The 23,041-nt window shown below is 38.8% G+C and overlaps 4 protein-coding genes and 1 long non-coding RNA gene across 6 annotated transcripts; 4 read left to right on the top strand and 1 right to left on the bottom strand.

Annotated features, from left to right (window-relative positions):
- Positions 1 to 971: 971 nt before the first annotated feature.
- Positions 972 to 5,153, top strand: LOC140842561 (3-isopropylmalate dehydrogenase, chloroplastic-like). Its single transcript, XM_073210555.1, has 7 exons — positions 972 to 1,257; positions 2,229 to 2,549; positions 2,634 to 2,795; positions 2,873 to 2,947; positions 3,165 to 3,274; positions 3,344 to 3,416; positions 4,736 to 5,153. Exons 1-7 carry the CDS (start codon positions 1,090 to 1,092, stop codon positions 4,925 to 4,927), a joined length of 1,101 nt encoding a protein of 366 aa, XP_073066656.1. The 5' UTR covers positions 972 to 1,089; the 3' UTR covers positions 4,928 to 5,153.
- On the bottom strand, positions 1,286 to 2,253 carry LOC140842562 (uncharacterized). Its single transcript, XR_012120439.1, has 2 exons — positions 2,118 to 2,253; positions 1,286 to 2,073 (listed from the first exon to the last, which is right to left on the bottom strand). It is a non-coding gene; the product is annotated as an uncharacterized lncRNA (long non-coding RNA).
- Positions 5,154 to 6,885: 1,732 nt separating the features above from the next.
- Positions 6,886 to 10,772, top strand: LOC140842563 (adenosine kinase 2-like). Its single transcript, XM_073210556.1, has 12 exons — positions 6,886 to 7,045; positions 7,500 to 7,553; positions 7,783 to 7,829; positions 7,936 to 7,967; positions 8,058 to 8,159; positions 8,250 to 8,314; positions 8,992 to 9,068; positions 9,155 to 9,252; positions 9,357 to 9,427; positions 9,516 to 9,582; positions 9,661 to 9,844; positions 10,359 to 10,772. The coding sequence occupies exons 1-12, from the start codon at positions 6,963 to 6,965 to the stop codon at positions 10,499 to 10,501; spliced, it is 1,023 nt and encodes a 340-aa protein (XP_073066657.1). The 5' UTR covers positions 6,886 to 6,962; the 3' UTR covers positions 10,502 to 10,772.
- A 976-nt stretch (positions 10,773 to 11,748) lies between these two features.
- LOC140842564 (serine/threonine-protein kinase PCRK1-like) lies at positions 11,749 to 14,584 on the top strand. Its single transcript, XM_073210557.1, has 5 exons — positions 11,749 to 11,921; positions 12,550 to 12,948; positions 13,311 to 13,571; positions 13,668 to 13,790; positions 13,927 to 14,584. Exons 2-5 carry the CDS (start codon positions 12,577 to 12,579, stop codon positions 14,449 to 14,451), a joined length of 1,281 nt encoding a protein of 426 aa, XP_073066658.1. The 5' UTR covers positions 11,749 to 11,921; positions 12,550 to 12,576; the 3' UTR covers positions 14,452 to 14,584.
- Positions 14,585 to 14,931: 347 nt separating this feature from the next.
- LOC140842565 (uncharacterized) lies at positions 14,932 to 21,034 on the top strand. 2 transcript variants are annotated; one of them, XM_073210559.1, is made up of 6 exons: positions 14,932 to 15,362; positions 15,481 to 15,595; positions 15,678 to 15,759; positions 15,873 to 15,924; positions 16,052 to 16,115; positions 20,846 to 21,034. In XM_073210559.1, the coding sequence occupies exons 1-5, from the start codon at positions 15,024 to 15,026 to the stop codon at positions 16,112 to 16,114; spliced, it is 651 nt and encodes a 216-aa protein (XP_073066660.1). In that variant the 5' UTR covers positions 14,932 to 15,023; the 3' UTR covers position 16,115; positions 20,846 to 21,034. The 2 variants fall into 2 exon arrangements, with proteins under 2 accessions (XP_073066660.1, XP_073066659.1); XM_073210558.1 differs by lacking the exon at positions 20,846 to 21,034 and having other exon boundaries at positions 14,933 to 15,362; positions 16,052 to 16,333.
- Positions 21,035 to 23,041: the final 2,007 nt, after the last annotated feature.

Genomic DNA, 23,041 nt, shown 5'->3' on the forward strand with positions numbered 1-23,041 from the left:
TTGATTGATAAAAACTTGGGAGCAACAAGAAGTGATATAATTTCTCTTGAGACTATGCCCTCTGGCCCGAGCTCTTCACTGGCTTTGTTGCTGTTTGTACCGTATGAAGAGAATCCGAATATATGTCAATATGGAATTAATTGGTGCCGGAGACTATTGAATCTTGTGTCTACATCCATTTTGAGCTGAGCTCATGTTGAGCATTTCCAATCCCAATAGATGGCTCCAGAGGGCTCGGGGTAGAGCACGCCGAATTCGCCTTGTGAAATGCCTCAAGCATAGAAGTGGCACAGTCAAATCTGTATGGAGAACACCTGCTTGTGTGGTGTATGCTTAAACTTACAAATTTCATTCCAAGTGGCCCATGAAATCATTGAGAATAACTCAAGCTTTTCCTTCTCCAACACCTTGGATAAAAACTCGGAATTTTTCCAAGCAGGCCTAACGGCCGTGCAGAATAATATAACATGGCTTTGTGGATGCAGATTCACTTCTGCACAAATGGTTTTATCAGTTATGGGAATATGATGGAAGTTTAAATTTTGCTCAGTAGAAATGGCATCGCGAGACGTCGCCTTTCACATGAAAATTCAAACTATCGGCAGAATGTGAAGACTCCACCAATATTTGGTTGGATTTGATGGAGCTAAAACACATTTCTCTTGCCTTGATTTGGTGGGAAAAATACAACATATATGATATTTATGTAATATATTACACAAATCTCAATTGCTAGGTCGGCCCACTCGGTCTCGCCAAATGGTCGGGTTGGGTTGAGTCGCAGGCCAACCTGCTCAAGCCTGTGTAATATAAATAAAATTTGGCAAAATCTTGTACAAGTTGAGTCTGGGACAATTTTCTCCATTCAATTAAATTGGTGAAACCTAGGGACCAAATTTTGTTATTATTAAATTTTCTAACATAAAAATAGCTTATTTTATGAGGAAAAAAACAGGTTCTATAATGTAAATTAACAAATTGTTTTCTACTTGCAAAAAGGAGCATAATACGCGCACGAAACGACTACGCTTCGGCCCTTCTTCGATTTTTTACCGAGGAGATTCGACAAATTGGGGTCAGCGGCTGAAAATGGCATCTCAAATCTGCAGACGACTCGCTCGCAGCCGAGCTAGTGGAATCTTCTCCTCCAACCGGAGCTGGCTCGACCGTAATTTTTCATCGGAATCCAATCTGATCCGTGCCACTCTCTTTCCCGGTGATGGCATCGGCCCTGAGATCGCCGAATCTGTCAAACAGGTCACATAGCGTGAATTTTTGTACTATATTTCTTTTTGTTTTGGTACTTTTGGTTTAGTTGGAATGTAGATTTTTGGCTTCTGGAAGTTGTATTATTTGTTCTTTCTTTATTTATCATGCGCGGTATAATTTTGTTAGTTTTTTGATTTTGTGCATGCTTTGGTTTTTCGGTCTTCTATTAAGAGGTGAAGGAGGGAGAGGAGTCATTTTACTTCAATATACGTTCATTACGTGGCTAGTACAACAACCGGTGAGGTGGTGACTGTCCCAATAATGATAGTTGGGCGTTCTACTAATCTAAGGTTTTGGGGGAGTTCGAATCAAAAGCAACATTTAGATTAACATCTTTTGTTATCCTGAAAATAACCAAAGAGAATTACGAGGTTAATTGAGTAAGAGGTAAATGTTTGATGTTTCTTTATGAATAAGTTCTCTCAGAATATATATCGAAGTAACGCGAGAGTTTTCAAGACCGATGCAGTAAACGGACCTAGAAAGATGAGTGCATAGTGGTTTTTTATGATCTTGACTTTTGTGTTCTTGAATGTTATGGAGATCTGGCCGTTATACTCATTTTCTCTATCCATGATTTGATTTCTTGATCTCTGAATTTCTAGTTATTCCAGTCTAAGATTGTGCTTGCTTACCTAATGAAAAGGTGAACTTCTTTGCTAGCACTCTACATGAATTAATGTATTTCTCTGTTTTCTTATTGACGACTCACAAAACTATGCGAGCTGTGAAATGGAGAGTCAACCTCTTTCCATGTCCTCATCATCAATGTTTTCCAGTTTTGTGGTTTTGACTCCTTATGGCCTTGGGCATGTTGTTTGTTTCCTTGCTATAATAAAGTCTCCTGCCTTGGGCATGTTGTTTGTTTCCTTGCTATAATAAAGTCTCCTGGCAATCGAATTTTTTTGTAGTATCAATCTCTTATCATTTATTCTACTGAACATCCAATTAAAGTCCAGGTATTTAAAGTTGCCAATGTGCCTATTGAATGGGAAGAACACTTTGTGGGGAAGGACATAGATCCAAGAACTCAGAGTTTCCTGACATGGGAAAGTCTTGAATCTGTGAGAAATAATAAAGTTGGTTTGAAAGGACCTATGGCCACACCCATTGGAAAAGGTCATCGATCTCTTAATCTTACCCTGAGAAAAGAGCTTAATCTATATGCCAATGTGAGACCTTGTTACAGCCTACCTGGATACAAGACTAAGTATGATGATGTAGATCTCATAACTATTCGTGAAAACACAGAAGGAGAATACAGTGGACTTGAACACCAAGTAAGCTACACACAGTGCATGCATGATATTTCAAAAGAATGGTTATGTTTTGAAGTTGACCCTACTCTTTTTAATTCAATATAGGTGGTGAGGGGTGTTGTTGAAAGTCTTAAGATCATTACACGCCAAGCAAGTTTGAGAGTTGCTGAGTATGCTTTTCACTATGCCCAGACCCACGGACGAAAGAGAGTATCTGCAATACACAAAGCCAACATCATGCAGAAAACTGATGGTCTTTTCCTAAAGGTATGCCTTCAGGCATATGCAAGACATTCCATTTATTTTACCCTTTTTCACCTTGTAAATTCTTCTTTACGTTGCAGTGTTGTAGAGAGGTTGCAGAGAAGTATCCAGACATAGTTTATGAAGAAGTTGTGATTGACAATTGTTGTATGATGGTAAGAGGGATTGTATGTTGAGGATTCTATGTTGGTGCAAACTTGTGTCCCTGCAAAAGTCGGTGAAAGCCTTTTGGATTATTTTGGAAACTATTACAACCGTGATGGCGTAAAAATTTGCTCGAACCCACGAGTTTTCTCTTTGAAAAGAAATAAATGTGTGGTGAAACTTTACTTAAAAAATATTTTTCTTAATAATTTTTTTTCCTGATTACAGCTTGTGAAGAATCCAGCCTCTTTTGATGTTCTAGTGATGCCTAATCTTTATGGTGACATAATCAGTGATCTCTGTGCTGGGTTAATTGGAGGCTTAGGCTTAACCCCCAGGTATATGCAATATCTTGCCATTTGTAGAATGTCCATAATGAATATTTTCGCCTGACTTGGTCTATGCAGTTGTAATATTGGCGAGGGAGGTATTGCACTTGCTGAAGCCGTACATGGATCTGCACCTGATATAGCAGGAAAGGTTTGTACCAAAGCAACTCATTTGTTTATTTAGTTAGTGAGCATCTCGTAGTGTTGGAGGCAATATGAATTCTCCTGCTAGCTTGTGTCAGACATTTTCATAAAGTAAAGATGGACACAAACTAGTTGCTAGGAGAAATCATTTTTCCTGGTCACGTTCGCATGGACCTTCACATCACGGGCCTAGGGCATAATCGAATGTTATCATAGATGACCCCAGGATTGCTATTAGCCTAGAGAGTTTGTCTAGATATCTATAGGGCATGCTCTTAGAATGTGAATGAATGCAACAAGGACATCCCATACCTATCATAATATGTTGAATAAAATGAATGGATTTATAAAGGCAATTGATGGTCTCTGATCTTGTGTTCATCCAATTTATCAAGCAAAGAATGATACGAAATAGTTGCTGACTTGCTGGTATTATACATAGTCTCACTTGCACAGACTCTCGTCACTCTACTACCTTGTGGGCCTGGAGCTTTGATAATATGTTCCAGAGTGATGAGAGCGTCACCGGGTCTTTATGTTAATATGTTTTCATTTGCTATTTTGATGTTTCTGTAGGTGTGTATTGGTCTTGCGAATTGTTTGGTACTTCGTTACAACATCAGTGTCTGAAGTCCATTTGCTAGGGGCAGATGTAGTAAAACCATTTGGAAAATACAATCATATTTGTGAACCGACATAGTCAAATCTGTTGGTTACCTATATTAGTTAGATATCTATGCCTACATATAGACGTGCTTTTGGAGATTCTGTAGCAGTTTATCAGTTATAATAGGAAAGAAGAACTCGTCTTGGGGAGATTTAAGTATTGAGTTCATATGTTCGTATGTTCGAATCTACCTATAAACTGGACGCTATTCATTTAGATGCAGTGTTTTGAACTAGCCTTCTGTGTGAGCAAGTGTTATGATATCCATATCTATCTTGAATCAGGAAGAAAACGGTTGCTTCATGTCAAATTTCAGAGAGTTCTTGTAGCATTAATGACCTAGAACAAAAAATTGCTCAAGCAGGTTTCTTGGTAGTATGCTTGAAGTGGGGTGTTGTGAACTGTGATAAAGACTGAGATCTCTTTAATGTGTTGACCCCCATAACCATCTTAGTAGCCATATATGTTTAGATTGTTCTATAATTGATCTCATAAAATGTGTTCTGGTAACTTAATCTCTGAATATGAGAATAAATCTTCAAATACAAATTGCTGGGAAGTTAAGGAGTATACCAGGTGGAATTTATTTATTATTATTTTTGTAAGTTTTCTTTCAATGCGATAACGTCTGTGTGCCAAACTAATTCATCTAAAATCAGAATTTGGCAAATCCAACTGCTTTGCTTTTGAGTTCTGTCACAATGTTGCGGCATCTGGATCTCCATGATAAGGCCGATCAAATTCAGGATGCTGTCTTGAAGACCATTGCTGAAGGGAAGTACAGAACAGGTGATCTTGGTGGTAAATCTAAAACATCGGAGTTCACCAACGCTATCTGTGATAATCTCTGAGCAGTGATTCAACACATGTACATTTGATTTTTCCGACAAAAGGTTATTTATTGTTGATGTTGCTTTCGATATGAATTGCATATCATCACTTTGAATTTAAGAAAATATCTTCCACCAGTATCACTTGTTGGAGAGAAATAATACATTGCAATGTTTATGGAAATCTGGGGCAATGCAAAATGTTACCTATTTGACCTAGACAAATTAATGACAAATTTTACTGCGACCGTTTCTGCACTAATTGTGTATCATGTTGAAAAACATCTTGGTTGCGGAGCTTGTTAAAAGAATACTTAAAATGTGATTGTGTCATCTTCCATGACCTCAAATCATTGGGAGTAGTCTCAAAATAACATGAGTAAGACCGATTACCTGTAGTTCATACGCATGTATAGTGTCATAAAATTGACTTTTCGGATGATCGCATAAAAGTTTTTGTGTTCAAGCGATTTGAACAATAATTTGATCATATAGTTTAAAATGATATATTAATTATTTTTATATAGGTAATGACATACGCGGGGAGAAAAAGGAGATGATACGTTAATATACGTTAAAATTTTGTTGTGGTTGGTAATGGTCAATGACGACATAATTGTCTGAAAACTGTACAAAAGAGGAGAAACTGCAAAATTATTATGTTTGAAAAGCATAAATTTTATATATTTTTAAAAAAACGTAAATTAATGTCTATCAGACATATATTCCCTCTCTATAATTTCCATTTAGTTCGAGTAAAATGTTTAAAATCAGTGTATATTTTAATGCGTGCAACTGTGTAAGTTGTATGACCAGTATTTCTTACAATGTAAAAGAGGTAAAACCACCAAAAAAAATTAAAATATAATGTTATAGAAAAAAGGATAGTTCATACTTATATACTTATATTTTGTCCATATTTTCAATTTTATCTCTAAATTTTAGCGTGTAGTAATTATATATATTATGTATTAGATCGTACTTCAATTTTGTCTTAGCTATCAGTTCAACGTTAAGAGTCGAAGACCAACACAAATGAGAATCACATTATTTCATTATTCGCATCCAAAATGAATCATTATCATCCATAATATTTAATTTCACATATAAGTTGAGCGCTTAAAATATAGCTTAGTAAGATGAAATTATGGATTCAGACGTTGATTGTTCAATTTGGGACATAGAATAAAGTCTGAGGGTGGGCTGACTGCTAATTCTTAACTTTAAACTTAACGGTTGAGGTGAAATCGATTCACAGTCTAAATTTGAGGAATATAACCAATGCACTCAAAATTAGATGGACAGAATTGAGAATAAGGCAAATTATAAAAACATAATAATGAACTATTCCGTGATTGATCGTGAACACATGTTAAAAAAAGAATAATATATGTGGTAGGTGAGCGATGGAAATATCATACCACATTAATTGATTAACTAACTTGCACTAAGTATATGAATCTGACAATTTGGCTAATTAAGTAAATTAGTCAATCGGATTGGATCCGATTTATATATAATATATTAAATTAGCTAAAAATTTATATATGATACGCTAAATTGGTTAAAAAGAGTAATATTTACCTATGTCAAAGGCCGTTGAACTTAATACAAAATATTAAATGGATGGTTTTAGTTACTTTAAATGTTTAATACAAAATATTAAATGGATGGTTTTAGTTACTTTAAATGTTAGATTTATTTAATTATCAGATATTTACAAATATATTCAACTTTTTACTATCAATGAATTGGTAACACAAAATTTAATATATTACTGAAATCGAATTACCCAAACCGTAACACAAGAAAATCAAACCAATTTGAAAAAAAAAATGATTTGATTTTTCGAGAAAAATATTCAAAAGCTAAAAACCGAATCGAACGGACTAAATAGTAATTTCCATCTTTACCCTTCGTACAATCGTAAAAGGTACTCATTCATTTATAAGCTGAATCGATATCTCAGTTACAGAGAATCATTGCCCCACCTCATTCCACCCACCACCGAGAGCTAGCCCCACGCAAATTTCCAAGGTAACCGCGAGAAGTGGAAATGGAGCACGAAGGAATCCTATTAGGAATGGGGAATCCGCTTCTCGATATCTCCGCCGTGGTGGATCAGGAATTCTTGGACAAGTAATTTCCGGAATTTGTCTCTTCTTTTGCGTGCATTTGTTTTAGCTTTGATTCATATGCTTGTTTGATATTGAGATCTGATGTTTTATGTACGTTTCTATCATTTTTTGGCTCGTTGTTTCACAGATCTGCGTAATTATGGAAATTTTGCTGGCCTGTATGTTTGTTGCGGCCTTGCATTTATTTTAGTTTTTTTTTTGGTTCCACGGATATGTGATTGCAGTGTTGCTACTATTTTGCATTTTTTTGTGGTTTCACATTTACGTGTGAAAATTTACTTGCATAATGTGTATACTTGCATGCGTTGTTGCTGTATTGCATTTCTTTTCGGCTTTATTGCGTAGATATGAGATTTGCTATTCATGATTCAATAATGGATCAATGCGTTAAGTTAAATTTATGAGATGTGGGTTTTTGGTACCCGTTGAAGTTGAATTGGTTTTCCCCCCTGCAGATATGATATTAAATTGAACAATGCAATTCTTGCGGAGGAAAAGCACTTGCCTATGTAAGTACTTTGAATGCTATTATTTGAATTCATGTTTTAGCTATTCGTTTACTTGTCAAGATTGTCCAAAATGAGAATTAGAAATCCATATTTACTTATGAAAGGACCAACATAATTGGTATTAACAAACCATACGTCGGTCTAAGTATAGGTTAGAATGACTTGCAAGGTTTTTTATCTGTTTATTTCATCAGGAATAGAAATAATTATTTGTCAATGCGTGTATCAGGTATGATGAAATGTCATCAAAATACAAAGTGGAGTACATTGCTGGAGGTAAATTATCTTTGGCGAAGACCAAGAATTTTTGAATTGGTTTCTTGGCTCACTCTGTCAGATATTACTAGCTTTTATTTGTGATACCAATGATTTTGCAATGCAGGGGCTACTCAAAATTCAATCCGAGTTGCCCAGGTACATTACATTGCTGTTTATGGCTTGATAATCATTGTCTATTTGAGAATTCTAGTTGGCACTGGCTGATATTTTAAAATTTTCATGCAGTGGATGCTTCAAATTCCTGGTGCAACGAGTTACATGGGTTCCATTGGAAAGGACAAGTTTGGTGAGGAAATGAAGGCCAATGCAAAACTAGCTGGCGTCAATGTTAGTACTTTGTTTCATTTTTTGCCTTTCAATTACTATCATCATTTTTGTAAAAAAACTAATTGGTATTAACACACATGTCTGTGTTAGGTTCATTATCATGAAGATGAAGCTGCAACTGGTACTTGTGGTGTGTGTGTGCTTGGTGGTGAAAGGTCAGTCTTCTACGTATATATATATATATTCAAGACTTTAGTTCCTCTTCTCTTTAATTTTATTGAGATATTTATTGGTTTGTATCATATAATGTTTGTGTTCTCATTGACAAAATAAAATTCTGAAAGTTCTATAATGTTATATATATATATTTCATATGAGTGTCACTTTGTGCTCATATCAAAAGGAGAAGGGGATAGTCACTGTATATAGCACTAATCAATTGTCTTCATCTCTTACTTTTCTCCTTCTAAATTAGTTACGATTATGTAAAACTACTCGTTTGACCGCCAGCAGCTCAAAATAATAAATTATAATTTATACCTTGCAATATACATTTCCTAGAACTTCATATTTATTCTTGGTTAAAGCTTCTCTTTCCATCTTCCATATTTTCCCTGTAATTCCAGTTGTTGGGAGCCCCACACTTCCATCCCCTTCATCCCCCTCCTTCTGCACTCCTTTGGGTGGCGACCTGCCCTCTCCTCCTTCAGTGCCCCATCTTTCCTTTTCTCCTATACCAACTTGTGTTTCCCTCTGCACTCATTGCCATGCGGATCCTTTTCTCAGAACCTCCCTAATTTTACACTGGTAATTGTATTAAACTTTCATGTATCACCCAATTTGATGAATGTATTGGTCATTGGGCTAAAAAATAATTATTAATGTACTGCAGATCACTTGTTGCCAATTTGTCAGCTGCAAATTGCTACAAAGTTGATCATTTGAAGAGATCAGAAAACTGGGCTTTGGGTATGTGTTGCATAATGAGTACTATTTGGCGCATGCTACACTTTCCATAACATGTTGTACTATGCACTCATCTAATCTTTCCGCAGTGGAAAAGGCCAAGTACTTCTATATTGCTGGATTTTTTTACACTGTTTCTCCCGAGTCTATCTTACTTGTCGCTGAGCATGCAGCTGCTAAAAACAAGGTTAGAAGCTGGATAATTTAGTTTTTTGCTCACTTGATGCTATTGCATGATTTACAGCAACAATATGAATTGCATCTATCTTTTCAAAGTTAATGCATTTGTAGGTTTTTGCGACGAACCTTTCTGCTCCATTTATCTGTGAGTTCTTCAAGGATGTTCAAGACAAAGTTTTCCCGTAAGGCTAGTTTACTAAATTTCTTAACAACCTAGTTTATTGGGAAGAAGAGACATTGATTGAGAGCCTGCTCTTATTTGGCTTTCAGATATGTGGACTTCCTTTTTGGAAATGAAACAGAAGCAAGAACTCTCTCTAAAGTTCATGGCTGGGAGGTAATGATATAATTACACCAGATTTAATCATGAATTTTAATCACTATGGACTTATGCATGTTGAATGTGGATGAACAGACAGAGAACGTTGAGGAAATAGCTTTGAAAATTTCCCAGCTGCCGAAGGCATCTGGAACACACAAAAGAATTACTGTTATCACACAAGGTGCAGATCCAGTTGTGGTTGCAGAGGACGGGAAGGTGGTGATGTACCCTGTGATTCTGCTGCCTAAAGAGAAACTCATCGATACCAATGGCGCAGGTGTGTGATTTACTGTTTTTAAGAGCCTCTAAGGCGAAAAGATAACTAAGAAATATCAGTTTTTGCATCAAAGCATAATTTAATTAAAGGTTAAAAGGTGACTTACTAAGACCATGGTAACAACATATTAGTGTTGTCCTGGTAATTTGTCGAACTTTGAGGAATCTCGCCATCAAAGATGATTCTCAAATTAGATTTATGGCCAGTTACCTACTCCAATGACCTTTTGTTATCTCAATATGAATCAACACTTGATAATATATTCTCTCACTTGTTGGAGATGTTAGTGCAAATATCAAATCAATATACCAGAACTTGCAGACCCATGTGTTGCAAATAGGGGGGAAGCAGCAGGAATGAGGGGGCAGTATTTTTTTTTTAAAAAAAATATAATTTATTTGAAAATCTTTCGTTTTCCCAAACTGCAAGTCACCCCCCTTGTATAAAATTCTGGTTCCGCCCTGTGTTACATGAGATTTAGAGTGATGTTAATTTGCATTTGTGAATGTTTTAGGGGATGCATTCGTGGGTGGATTTTTGTCTCAATTGGTTTTGGAGAAACCCATAGCAGATTGTGTAAGAGCAGGCTGTTATGCAGCAAATGTGATCATTCAGAGGTCCAGTTGCACCTATCCAGAGAAGCCCGATTTTGAATGAAGACCGATTTTGAATGAAATTTCACAATCCTTTTTTGCTTTTTTGAGAAAGTTATTACCTTTTAATTTACCTATATTTGGCATGCTTTCTTGTTTACAGGGGATTTTAACTGCCCCAAAATCATGTAAGATTCTGCTTAATAACAATGTTCTACCGCTATTTTTCTGAGGAAATTCATATGTAACACATGTTGTATTTGTACCAGCATGTCGCTCCACATTATTTCTCTACGATATTGTTTTTGTTATAATAATAAATTTGTGTTTCTGGCGGCTTATGTGTATGTATCAATTGAGCAAGAGAAGTATATTCTTATTATTGTTTAATCTGATTTAGCTCTCAGCAACTTCTAAAAATAATCCATGATCACTTATTTTTTGAAATGGTTTTGGGATAGATTATTCCACTCTAGATTCCAATAAAAGGGGGATACCATTTCGTATCCAGGTCCTAACAGATTCATTCGATTTGACCATGGTTATACACGTTACAAAGATGAGCCGCTCTTTCAAATGTCAACTTTGACTCGAAGTGGCCCAAATACTGACTTTCAATCTAACGAGCACAGTAGCATCTCATCGAGTCAGCATTAATATATAGTGCTCAGAGCTCAAGTTCGACTTCTTGTTATATGGCTAGGCCAGAACGATGGGCAGAGCAAAATCCCTTAGGAGGGTATGAAATACAAAATTATGGAGGGAGATGACATGGCCAAAAATCGATTGATTGATTCGGACATTGATGCATTTTCTTGAGTTTAGGAGAGATTTTGTGTCACACCGATATGATCCTCACACCAAATGAATGACCACTCCAGTGGCCCTCCCTCAGTCTCATTTCTTGGAACCAACAGCTTGAAATCGAAAGGATTTATTAGGACAACGATGTGTACCAATCCTAGTACCTTTGTCATCGTCGCCAGATTATGTTTTAGCCAATTTTGATAATTCAAATTCACGAACAGTCGTCTTTTCTCATTTCTACAACTGGCTACGCTTGCTAAATATATATATAAATTATTGAAATCAAAAAGTGTGAAAACCAATAGTTTTAAGTAGATTTATCAAAGATTCAAGACGGTATGTATGTTACATAGTATCCAATTAATTTTATTCTTCAACGGCCCGATAAGACTTGTAACATGAAGCAAGACTAACATATGATATATCTATTTGTAAACCAATTCACACGACTGAGAGACTAGAGAAAGTACATTAGTGGTGACAACACTATGGCTTGACTTTTAATTTTTCTTGTTTTTGCGTCAAAGACAGACTTCAACGAGCAAGTCGCACCGTGGAGGACTTTCTTTTCAGTGGCCACAATCAAGTCTTCTGCTATCGAATTTTTCCTGTCTTTATTACATACTTAAAGCCATCGAGAATCCCAGTTCCTGTCATCATCAGATTACAGACAAAAGGTACGATCTTCTCCCAAAATGTGGTTGAGAATTTGGTTTGGTGTTCTTGGATTTTCCTCCTGATCGTTTCTTGAAAAGTGTCGAAGTTTGTGTCTTTTTTGCACCCTTGTACATATAATGGAAGCTCGAACAGCCTCGTTTTTTTTCTTTTTTTAACTTGAAAATTTTATGTGTAATTCGCCCCTTCCTCTTCTGGTTTGTTTTGATCATGTGATTAAGTTTAACTTGAGATTTATGTTTGGCGATTCAAACACACGCACTTTACCAAAAAACTCACGAGCACGAAATGAAATAAAATGCTTCGATCGGTGGTCGCGGGTTCACATTTTACAGTGTTTACATGCGGCGGATGCTTGTTGCAGCAGTTAGTGTAAATAGCTTTGGTTAATGGAGCTGGGGACGCGCTTGGTTTTTAGCCTGGAGACGTATATATTCATTTGAAAAAAGGGCAATTTCCCAGTTTCCCTTGTTGGATCCATCTTGCTAACCAATGCTTCTATTTGATATCCTGTTCTGTTTTTCATGTTATTTGATATAAGCTTTTAAATGTGTGGCCTGTTTCCAGATATTCGGCTTGTTTCTGAGTTGGATCCTTTATCTGGCTTATAATTATTGCCCGAATTTTCAGGGAGTGGTGCTACAAACATATAAAACCATGAAATGCTTCCTGTTCTTCCATAGAGGGAAAAATATTGAACCGCAGACTTCAAGGCTAAATTCGGTTCAGCCCTCATTCACCGATCATGAACAGGGGAAACAGACTGAATCTGGACTTATTTCAACGAGTGGATCAAATCATATCACCAAGTCTAGAGGCCAAACTCAGTTGCCTTTGTTCGAGAGACCGAATAGTCTCAGGGTGTTTACTTTTCTGGAGTTGAAACAAATGACAAAAAGTTTTAGTATCTCTTACAAACTTGGGGAGGGTGGATTTGGGTCTGTTTATAAGGGCTTCATGAAGAGCTCGGAAGATCCAGCCAAGAAACATGCTGTGGCTGTAAAACAACTCGGTAAAAGAGGGTTGCAGGTCCGTTCTCCTCTTTCATACACTTCTGGTAAATTTTCTTGCGAGATTTATTGATTTATATCACCAATATTAGTGCTGCAGTATCAATCCTATCTTAGTATGTGAATATTGTGAATAGTGGTTGTTAGGAAGCAACAGTTGCCTCTAATGTTCTCTGAAAAATTCAAGCTGCGTCTTTACCACTACTTACAGTTTTTACTTTTAGTAAGTGGAAAATAATGATCCTATAGTTGTTTATATATCTATGCTATTGGAATTGGGTTAGCTGCTATGTTGGATCGAAAATTTTTTATGGCAAACATAATTTTTTGGCCGACTTGGTGTATTATGGTGAATAAACACTTACCAAGACTACTTAACAGGGTCACAAAGAATGGGTGACAGAAGTTAATGTTCTTGGAGTTGTTGAGCATCCGAATCTCGTTAAGCTCATTGGCTACTGTGCTGAGGATGATGAAAAAGGAATCCAACGGCTCCTAATTTATGAATACATGCCTAATGGAAGCGTGGAAGACCATTTATCAATTAAATCAACCACACCCCTTTCGTGGGCTATGAGGCTGAGGATAGCCAGCGATACCGCCAAGGGCTTAGCATATCTGCACGAGGAAATGGATTTTCAGGTCATTTATTTTGTTTCTCAACTTAGTTCTCTATTTTGTTGTCTGTTGCCTCATTAAAATGTCTCCCTCTATATACATATGTATGTATGTATCCAGATCATCTTTAGAGATTTCAAATCTTCGAACATTCTCCTAGACGAGCAGTGGAATTCTAAGCTATCAGACTTTGGGTTGGCTAGGTTGGGACCTTCGGAGGGACTAACACACATATCAACTGCGGTATGTTCAATGATATTAGACTCATGTCTCTATTATAGGAGTAGAATCAAATAAAACAAATTCAGAGAAGAAGAGCTTACCGTTGAGTTTTTATCACGTTCAAAACTTGCTTGATTAACAAATCATGCACCGCCAGGTTGTTGGAACAATGGGATATGCAGCTCCCGAATACATACGAACCGGCCACCTCACGTCAAAAAGTGACGTTTGGAGCTATGGTGTCTTTCTATACGAACTCATTACAGGCAGACGCCCATTGGATCGAAACAGCCCCAAAAGTGAGCAGAAGCTCTTGGAATGGGTGAAACCATACCTGTCAGATGCCAAAAAGTTTAAGCATATATTGGATCCAAGGCTTGAAGCCGAAGGGAAGCAAATCCTTAAGTCCGCACACAAACTCTCTCTCGTGGCTAACCGTTGCTTGGCCAAACAGCCGAAAACACGGCCAAAAATGAGCGAAGTTCTTGAAATGGTTAGACAAGTTGTAGAATCATCGGCAGGTACTGCCAATCCTCAGCTACCTTTGAAAACTAATGATCAGATAAAAACGTTCCAGGAAACTAACGGTACAGGCGAAATTCGAAACCGTGGATCGTTGATTAGTGCATGGTTATCAAAACGAGTAATAAAAAAAATTTGTTCTCGGAGACTCTACCTGTGAGCCACTTATCTGATCAGTGCATGGTTATCAAGACTTACCATATATCTAACATGTAATCTAAGAATTTTTGTTTATTTAGTATATGAACTGTAATGGAGAACATTTGAGATTATGTAAATTATACACAAAATATTTTTTTGACTCTCTTTTATTCATATATATCTTATCCTAGGAAGTTTTCCTCCACACAAGTATTTTCAGAAAACTCTATTTATTATTAAAAAATTGTAACAAGTAATCATATATGTGTGTGCTGTGCATTATTATCTAAACTCATATGCATATAATTAAAAAAAATTGAGATATATTCAAAAATAGAATTGTATTTTAATAATGTCAGTTGATATGTTTTGGATTTTAGTAATGTTATTTGTTAAATTTTGGTTTTTATACAAAAACTTGCTATTTTTTTAGATTTTATCATTTTTTCAACTTGAAATCACTAAACACAGCAAATATTGACTTATGGTAGTTTTTCAATTTTATTATTTATTCTTCTTGTTGTGCAATAAGCTCATGAAATATTGTCCGAGTATATTAGGTTCGAAAGAATAGTATATCACACAGGAGTTATGATCCACACGTTTCCCACCTCATCCTCTGTTCCTTCTCTCCACCTCAAGACACATTTCTATCATCAAATCCCCCCTACCACGACACGTAGCAATGTTTGTGGATTTCTGCATTGTGCTGCCTCTAATGGGAATCGTAAAATGATTAGCAAATGGGCAGTGCTTCGAAGCGAAGATCCTGATGCTGTGGTTGCCACCAGCATAGACTCTGCTTCCAGCGTCGTGAGGAAGTTTTACGAGGGAATCAACTGCCGTGATTTGGCGCAGGTGGAGGACCTCATTGCCCATAATTGCATCTACGAGGACCTTATCTTCCCTAAACCATTCGTCGGCCGCAAGGTTTGAATGCTTGTGTGTATGGAAATATATTTTCTTGTTTCTTCCCGCGACTACGAAATGGATTATTAAGTTTGTTGAAGTGAGTTATCTGATCGTCAAGAATCGATGAAAACTGCAGGCGATCCTGGAGTTCTTCAACAAGTTCGTCAATTCAATCAGCTCAGATTTGCAGTTTGCAATTGATGATATATCCGAGGAGGATGCCGCAGCTGTTGGGGTAACTTGGCACTTGGGTAATATCTTGTTAATGCAAAATGCCCCCAAGTGGTTGTATTTCAGTTCAATAAGTGGTTTGTTATTTCAACATAATCGCAGAATGGAAGGGGAAAACTTTTCCTTTTAGCAAAGGTTGCAGCTTTTATAGGCTGGATGTAATCAATGGCCAGAGGCAAATAATGTGAGTTTTTCTTGGTTGCTCTTCGCTATGGCTTCCTGTTAAATGAATCCATTTATACACGACATAGGTTGATATTGCTTGCACATATACTGAAGGTGTCTTTTGTACAACAGTTATGGGAGAGACTGTGTGGAACCCGCAATTAAGCCTGGGGAGACAGCTTTGGTATATATTTTCTTTTTCCTCCTACTCCTTGTCAATCCAGTATCTGGTACTGCTTACTCTTGTTATGTATTGTTTTAGATTACGAAACTCGATATTTACAAGGCCTGTGTGTGTATTTTGAATTCAGGTTGCTATCAGAGGAGTGACATGGCTGCTGCAGAAATTTCCAACTTTGGCTGATAAGTTATGAGGTGAGAAGCATGTCGGACCAAACTCCACCCGACGTGAGTTCAACAACATGTATATAAATGGGGCCTGCTTATAGGATTTTATACAAAAAGGCCTAAGAAAAGACAGTCGTGTTGTTACAAAATTTTGAAGATGTGAATGTGGAGATTGTTATGGCAAACAATACCCATTTCGTTACGTGTACATATTAAAAGCTCGAAATGATATAGGTAAAAAAAAACCCAAGAACTGAAGTGCCATCCATTCCTTGTACACAAAATGCTCTATAATTAGCTTGTTGTGAATCCTGATTGTAAAAGTATGAAATGAAATGCACTAATCGATCAAATCTAATAAAAATTGAAAGTATGAATTTTCTATAATGATGCGATCCTGGTGAAATGGACGAGCCGGGTCGGGAGCTCCACAGGATCTGCTATCAATAATTTATTTCAGGAAGATGAGCAAAGTAGATGGCTTCGGCTGTCACCTGCACACAATGAAATGAACTCGTGAATGGGCGCCGGAGGGGTGTCCGGCGTGGCCACTCCGATGCTTAAGTCAGCAGGGTACTCAAGCAATAAAACCAATGTAGCCAAGTGATGGCTGTGATATTGGTGTGAATGAATGAATCAATGTAAATGTAAAGAGAGAACCTGATATTTATAGCAGAAAAAGTAATGATGACCTCGTTCTCCGTGCTACCTAGCTACTAATTATAGTAGGACGGCTGAGCACACCCTATATTCTGACATGTCAACTCATCGGCACGGTGTCAGAGATGGGACATTCGCCCACATCCTATTCTGCTAGTATACTCGAGTGCGGTGCTCATATCGAGGTGGCCGGGTAGAATGCCTCCCTGGAGATTTATACAAGAGCCCGGGCCTATGACTGCCCGGAGAGTAGAGCATGGGCTTGCACCTGCCCGGCTCCAGAAGAATCCACCTGCAGACTTACTCGGATTTGGGAATCCATTTGATATTCCGGGTCATCCATGACCCGGGCTCTTACAAGGGTATCATCACACATCCCTTAAATAGTCGGGCTAGAGTCATACTCGCTGTCCCGATCAGTCATGCTTGGATTCCCAAAGAGACAATCAATTTTGTTCTATAAAAGCATCGGGGGCTTCATGTCTCCCAAAAATGAGATGAAATGCCGGAGTCTCGTGTCTCATGGACTTGAGATAAGATGCCGGGGCCTTGTGCCTCCCGGTCTTTGCATAAGATGACAGGGCCTCATATCTCCCGGACTTAGGAATGGTCGAGGTACGGAGCTCCGAGCCAGATTTGAGAACCCTGGGCTTATAAATAACCAAGGCGCGGAGCCTTGAGCCGGGGAGCATGTCCCGAGACTTGGGAATGGTCGAGGTGCGGAGCTCCGAGCCAGGTTTGAGAACCCTGGGCTTATAAATAACCAAGGCGCGGAGCCTTGGGCCGGGGAGCAGGTCCCGGGACTTGGAATGGTCGAGGTGCGGAGCCCCGAGCCAGGGTGTAGTGCCCTGGGCTTATCAATAACCAAGGTGCGGAGCCTTGGGCCGGGGAGCAGGTCCCGGGACTTGGAATGGTCGAGGTGCGGAGCCCCGAGCTAGGGTGTAGTGCCCTGGGCTTATCAATAACCAAGGTGCGGAGCCTTGGGCCGGGGAGCAGGTCCCGGGACTTGGAATGGTCGAGGTGCGGAGCCCCGAGCCAGGGTGTAGTGCCCTGGGCTTATCAATAACCAAGGTGCGGAGCCTTGGGCCGGGGAGCAGGTCCCGGGACTTGGAATGGTCGAGGTGCGGAGCCCCGAGCCAGGGTGTAGTGCCCTGGGCTTATTAATAACCAAGGTGCGGAGCCTTGGGCCGGGGAGCAGGTCCCGGGACTTGGAATGGTCGAGGTGCGGAGCCCCGAGCCAGGGTGTAGTGCCCTGGGCTTATCAATAACCAAGGTGCGGAGCCTAAGGCCGGGGAGCAGGTCCCGGGACTTGGAATGGTCGAGGTGCGGAGCCCCGAGCCAGGGTGTAGTGCCCTGGGCTTATCAATAACCAAGGTGCGGAGCCTTGGGCCGGGGAGCAGGTCCCGGGACTTGGAATGGTCGAGGTGCGGAGCCCCGAGCCAGGGTACGGATCCCTGGACTTAATAGATAACCAGGGTGCGGAGCCCTGGCCTTCATGAATGGTCGAGGTACGGAGCCCCGAGCCAGGTTTGAGAACCCTGGGCTTATAAATAACCAAGGCGCGGAGCCTTGGGCCGGGGAGCAGGTCCCGGGACTTGTTATGGTCGAGGTGCGGAGCCCCGAGCCAGGGTGTAGTGCCCTGGGCTTATCAATAACCAAGGTGCGGAGCCTTGGGCCGGGGAGCAGGTCCCGGAACTTGGAATGGTCGAGGTGCGGAGCCCCGAGCCAGGGTGTAGTGCCCTGGGCTTATCAATAACCAATGTGCGGAGTCTTGGGCCGGGGAGCAGGTCCCGGGACTTGGAATGGTCGAGGTGCGGAGCCCCGAGCCAGGGTGTAGTGCCCTGGGCTTATCAATAACCAAGGTGCGGAGCCTTGGGCCGGGGAGCAGGTCCCGGGACTTGGAATGGTCGAGGTGCGGAGCCCCGAGCCAGGGTGTAGTGCCCTGGGCTTATCAATAACCAAGGTGCGGAGCTTTGGGCCGGGGAGCAGGTCCCGGGACTTGGAATGGTCGAGGTGCGGAGCCCCGAGCCAGGGTGTAGTGCCCTGGGCTTATCAATAACCAAGGTGCGGAGCCTTGGGCCGGAGAGCAGGTCCCGGGACTTGGAATGGTCGAGGTGCGGAGCCCCGAGCCAGGGTGTAGTGCCCTGGGCTTATCAATAACCAAGGTGCGGAGCCTTGGGCCGGGGAGCAGGTCCCGGGACTTGGAATGGTCGAGGTGCGGAGCCCCGAGCCAGGGTACGGATCCCTGGACTTAATAGATAACCAGGGTGCGGAGCCCTGGCCTTCATGAATGGTCGAGGTACGGAGCCCCGAGCCAGGGTACGTATCCCTGGACTTAATATAATGTGCCGAGGCCTCATACCTCCCAGACTTAAGATATAGTGCCGGATGCCGGGGCCTCATACCTCCCGGGCTCTGAATATGAGTGCCGGGTCCTCCTATCTCCTGGACTTGAAAGATTTTGTTTCTCCTGCTATATTAGTTTTATTAAAAACCAAATCACTAACCTGGAAATACTGAATCCGAATTCATTTTCGGTAGAGTGAAATTCTCTAGTTGAGCTAGACTACAGCTGTATGCTACTGAGTACATCGCAAATACTCTTCCACGTCAATCCGGAATAGCTGCTGAGCTTCGAGCTCATATAAAATCCACATATAAGATCTGAATGCCGAGCTGGTCGGACTTCTATGTTTGCCAAGGAGAGTTGGGCTTACTGTGGTGCCGAGCAAGGTCGGACTTGCTTCGAATGGAAACCATATCTACGTCTTGAGCTCAAGTTTCTCACAGACGGCGCCAATGATGCGATCCTGGTGAAATGGACGAGCCGGGTCGGGAGCTCCACAGGATCTGCTATCAATAATTTATTTCAGGAAGATGAGCAAAGTAGATGGCTTCGGCTGTCACCTGCACACAATGAAATGAACGTGAATGGGCGCCGGAGGGGTGTCCGGCGTGGCCACTCCGATGCTTAAGTCAGCAGGGTACTCAAGCAATAAAACCAATGTAGCCAAGTGATGGCTGTGATATTGGTGTGAATGAATGAATCAATGTAAATGTAAAGAGAGAACCTGATATTTATAGCAGAAAAAGTAATGATGACCTCGTTCTCCGTGCTACCTAGCTACTAATTATAGTAGGACGGCTGAGCACACCCTATATTCTGACATGTCAACTCATCGGCACGGTGTCAGAGATGGGACAGTCGCCCACATCCTATTCTGCTAGTATACTCGAGTGCGGTGCTCATATCGAGGTGGCCGGGTAGAATGCCTCCCTGGAGATTTATACAAGAACCCGGGCCTATGACTGCCCGGAGAGTAGAGCATGGGCTTGCACCTGCCCGGCTCCAGAAGAATCCACCTGCAGACTTACTCGGATTTGGGAATCCATTTGATATTCCGGGTCATCCATGACCCGGGCTCTTACAAGGGTATCATCATATAAAATAACAATTGTAAATTAAAGATATTTTATGTGGGTTTATGACTGGGTGTTGATAGAACCAAGTCTTGTAGCACACATTTGTTTTCTTGTTGTCTGATCCTTTCTCTTGAAGATTAGACATAATTCATCTAAAATAGTTAACCAAACCAAGACTTCTCATTTAGAATTCATTTAGTGATACGAATCATTCATTTACCCTTGTTCAAATTCCAGTCGCTTTTAATATCTCTATCACCTATATTTGGGAGTCAGCACCACAAATTTAACAAATTGCTATAGTTTGTCCTACTTCAGAGTACGTTTATCGACAGAAGATATCTTCCGCTGTTTTTTTCGGAGCATTACTAGGCTGCCAAAACAAACTACTTGTTCTCCTAAATATGTTCAACAATATTTAGTAGATTGTGTACTGGATCCAACAGTATTAAAATTTATCTTCCCAGCTATATGCAGTTATTTCTGCTTACTTATTAGGAAAAAGACGTAAATGTTTTGATTTGTGTTAGCTGTTTGCCTCACAATGAATTGCGGTAATATTATTGGATATCCTCATTGTTTTTCTTTACATTTGTTTAACCTCCTACATTTGGCGACGCATCATACACTCCGCGGCATCTTGTTTTTTTATGGTATTTCGCTTTCTTCTCTAGGTCCCAAACAGGAGTTGGCCACAAAGGGTTCAAGTATGCTTACAATGATGAGTGCATAATGACATATTTTGTACTTTTTGTATTTCTACTTTTGGAAAACATAATGTAAATTTTATGTGAATTATAATGTTATTGTGTTACTTTACAAAATATGTTGTATTACCTACATTATTAGGTAAGATCTACAGAAATATAAACACATAATTATTTACTCTGGAAAAAAATTGTTTACTCATATTTTATACTGTTAACCTAGGTAGGACACCTCAAGAATTGAGGTGCCCATACCTAGTGTTAAATAAAATCTGAAATCTTTCACAAGATTTGCCACAGCAGCTACTTCGTGACTGGAATGCGGAGGCACCAAGTTAGAGGAATATACAACGCCATTCGAGGCAGATGTCGACACAGCTACTCCGCCTACTCAGGATATATCCTACCATGCATGGTCTCCACTGGCACGATGGCTGGTGGAGGTTTAATCGGACGGACGGAAGTGCATATAGCTTCCACTCGTAGATATTAATATAGGTGGCGTCGATGATTAATGGCTCGGCCTGGTGTAGGAACCACTGGACGGCCTCTCCTTCGGAGCGGTGACCGAGTTCCTGGTTTAGCTGGAAGACACGGGCGGCAGCACAAAGATGCGGAATGTCACCGGAATTGATGTGTACCTGAGACTAGTTGGCTGAAAATTAGTCTCCAAATGTGTTGCAATAATTGTTTTTGTTAGAACTATGTATTCAAATTTGACTTAAGTTTGTATATTTAAAATATTTAAATTGTATGGTTAATTTCGACTTTTATTTTTGAAAAAACGATAAATATTATATCATACAATTGATATTTAGATAATGTTACATATTCAGTTATCATATATTGTAAAGAATACAATTATCGATATTATAATTGTTGAATTTGATAATTATTCATGCTAGGAATGCAATAGTTAAATGTGATGCTAAAATGTTATATGTTTTAAAATTTTAATTGTAAAGTTATCACAAGTTATAATTTTTGAAAGAACGACATACATTTGATTTTATAATTGGTATAAATGACAAGGTCACATATTTGATAATCGTAGATCGCAAGGATTACAATTATTGAGAGAATAATCGTTAAATTTAGTGTTTTCAGATAAAAAAAATCACAACAAAAAAATTCAAGTTTAATTGATGAAACCAAACTTTGACAAATAAAATACTAAAATTCAAAACTGATGAACTTACATGGCTAATATTATAATTTCTCAATTTTTTTTGTTTCTTATATCTATGCTTATATACTATATTATATTACAAATATTGGAAGGACCTAGACTAACTATTTTTTGTGTCATGGTGTGATTTTTATTAATAAAAAATACAACTATAATTTTTTTTTATCTATAAATTTGAATTTTTAAATGATTTTACAACTCATTACATAAAATAATAAAATACATATATAAATTTTCTATTTTAATATATTATATGGACATAGCTAACAAACTTTATTTAACATAATAATAATATTATATATATATATATATATATATATATATATATATATATATATATATATATATACAGTTTTGATATCCTGCACACCTACCGTGCACATCTTTGTGAGCACCAATGATGTGTCACTCACCCATTGGATGTGATGAAATATAGAAAAATTATGCATCCAATGGGTGAGTGACACCTCATTGGTGCTCACAAAAGTGTGTACGGTAGGTGTGCAGGATATATATATATATATATATATATATATATATATATATATATATATATATATATATGTCCACAAAAATGTTGCGAGCATTTTGTGTATTATATGTCCACAAAAATGTTGCATCTTTCCCACCTCGCAATATTTTTCAATATTTGCAATTCAATATTCTTTTTGGTAAATTCTGACTCCATCATCACGTGTGATGTCAAAAGTTCAATAAAGTGATTTATTTATTTATTTCCTTTTTCTACTTTAGAAATTCTCCATTAGAACGTTGATTGTATTAACATGTTTAAAAACTTGTATGAGATAATTTTACATGTCGTATTTATTTGAGTTATCCATGAAAAAATATCACTTTTTGTGTTAAGAGTATTAATTTTTATCGTGAATATAAGTAGGATTGACATGTCTCACAGATAAAGATTCGTTACACCGTCTCAAAGAGACCTACTCTGTCCGATATCATGTTTGTTA

Source organism: Primulina eburnea, chromosome 10 (genome assembly GCF_022965805.1).
Source record: "Primulina eburnea isolate SZY01 chromosome 10, ASM2296580v1, whole genome shotgun sequence".
NCBI lineage: Eukaryota > Viridiplantae > Streptophyta > Magnoliopsida > Lamiales > Gesneriaceae > Primulina > Primulina eburnea.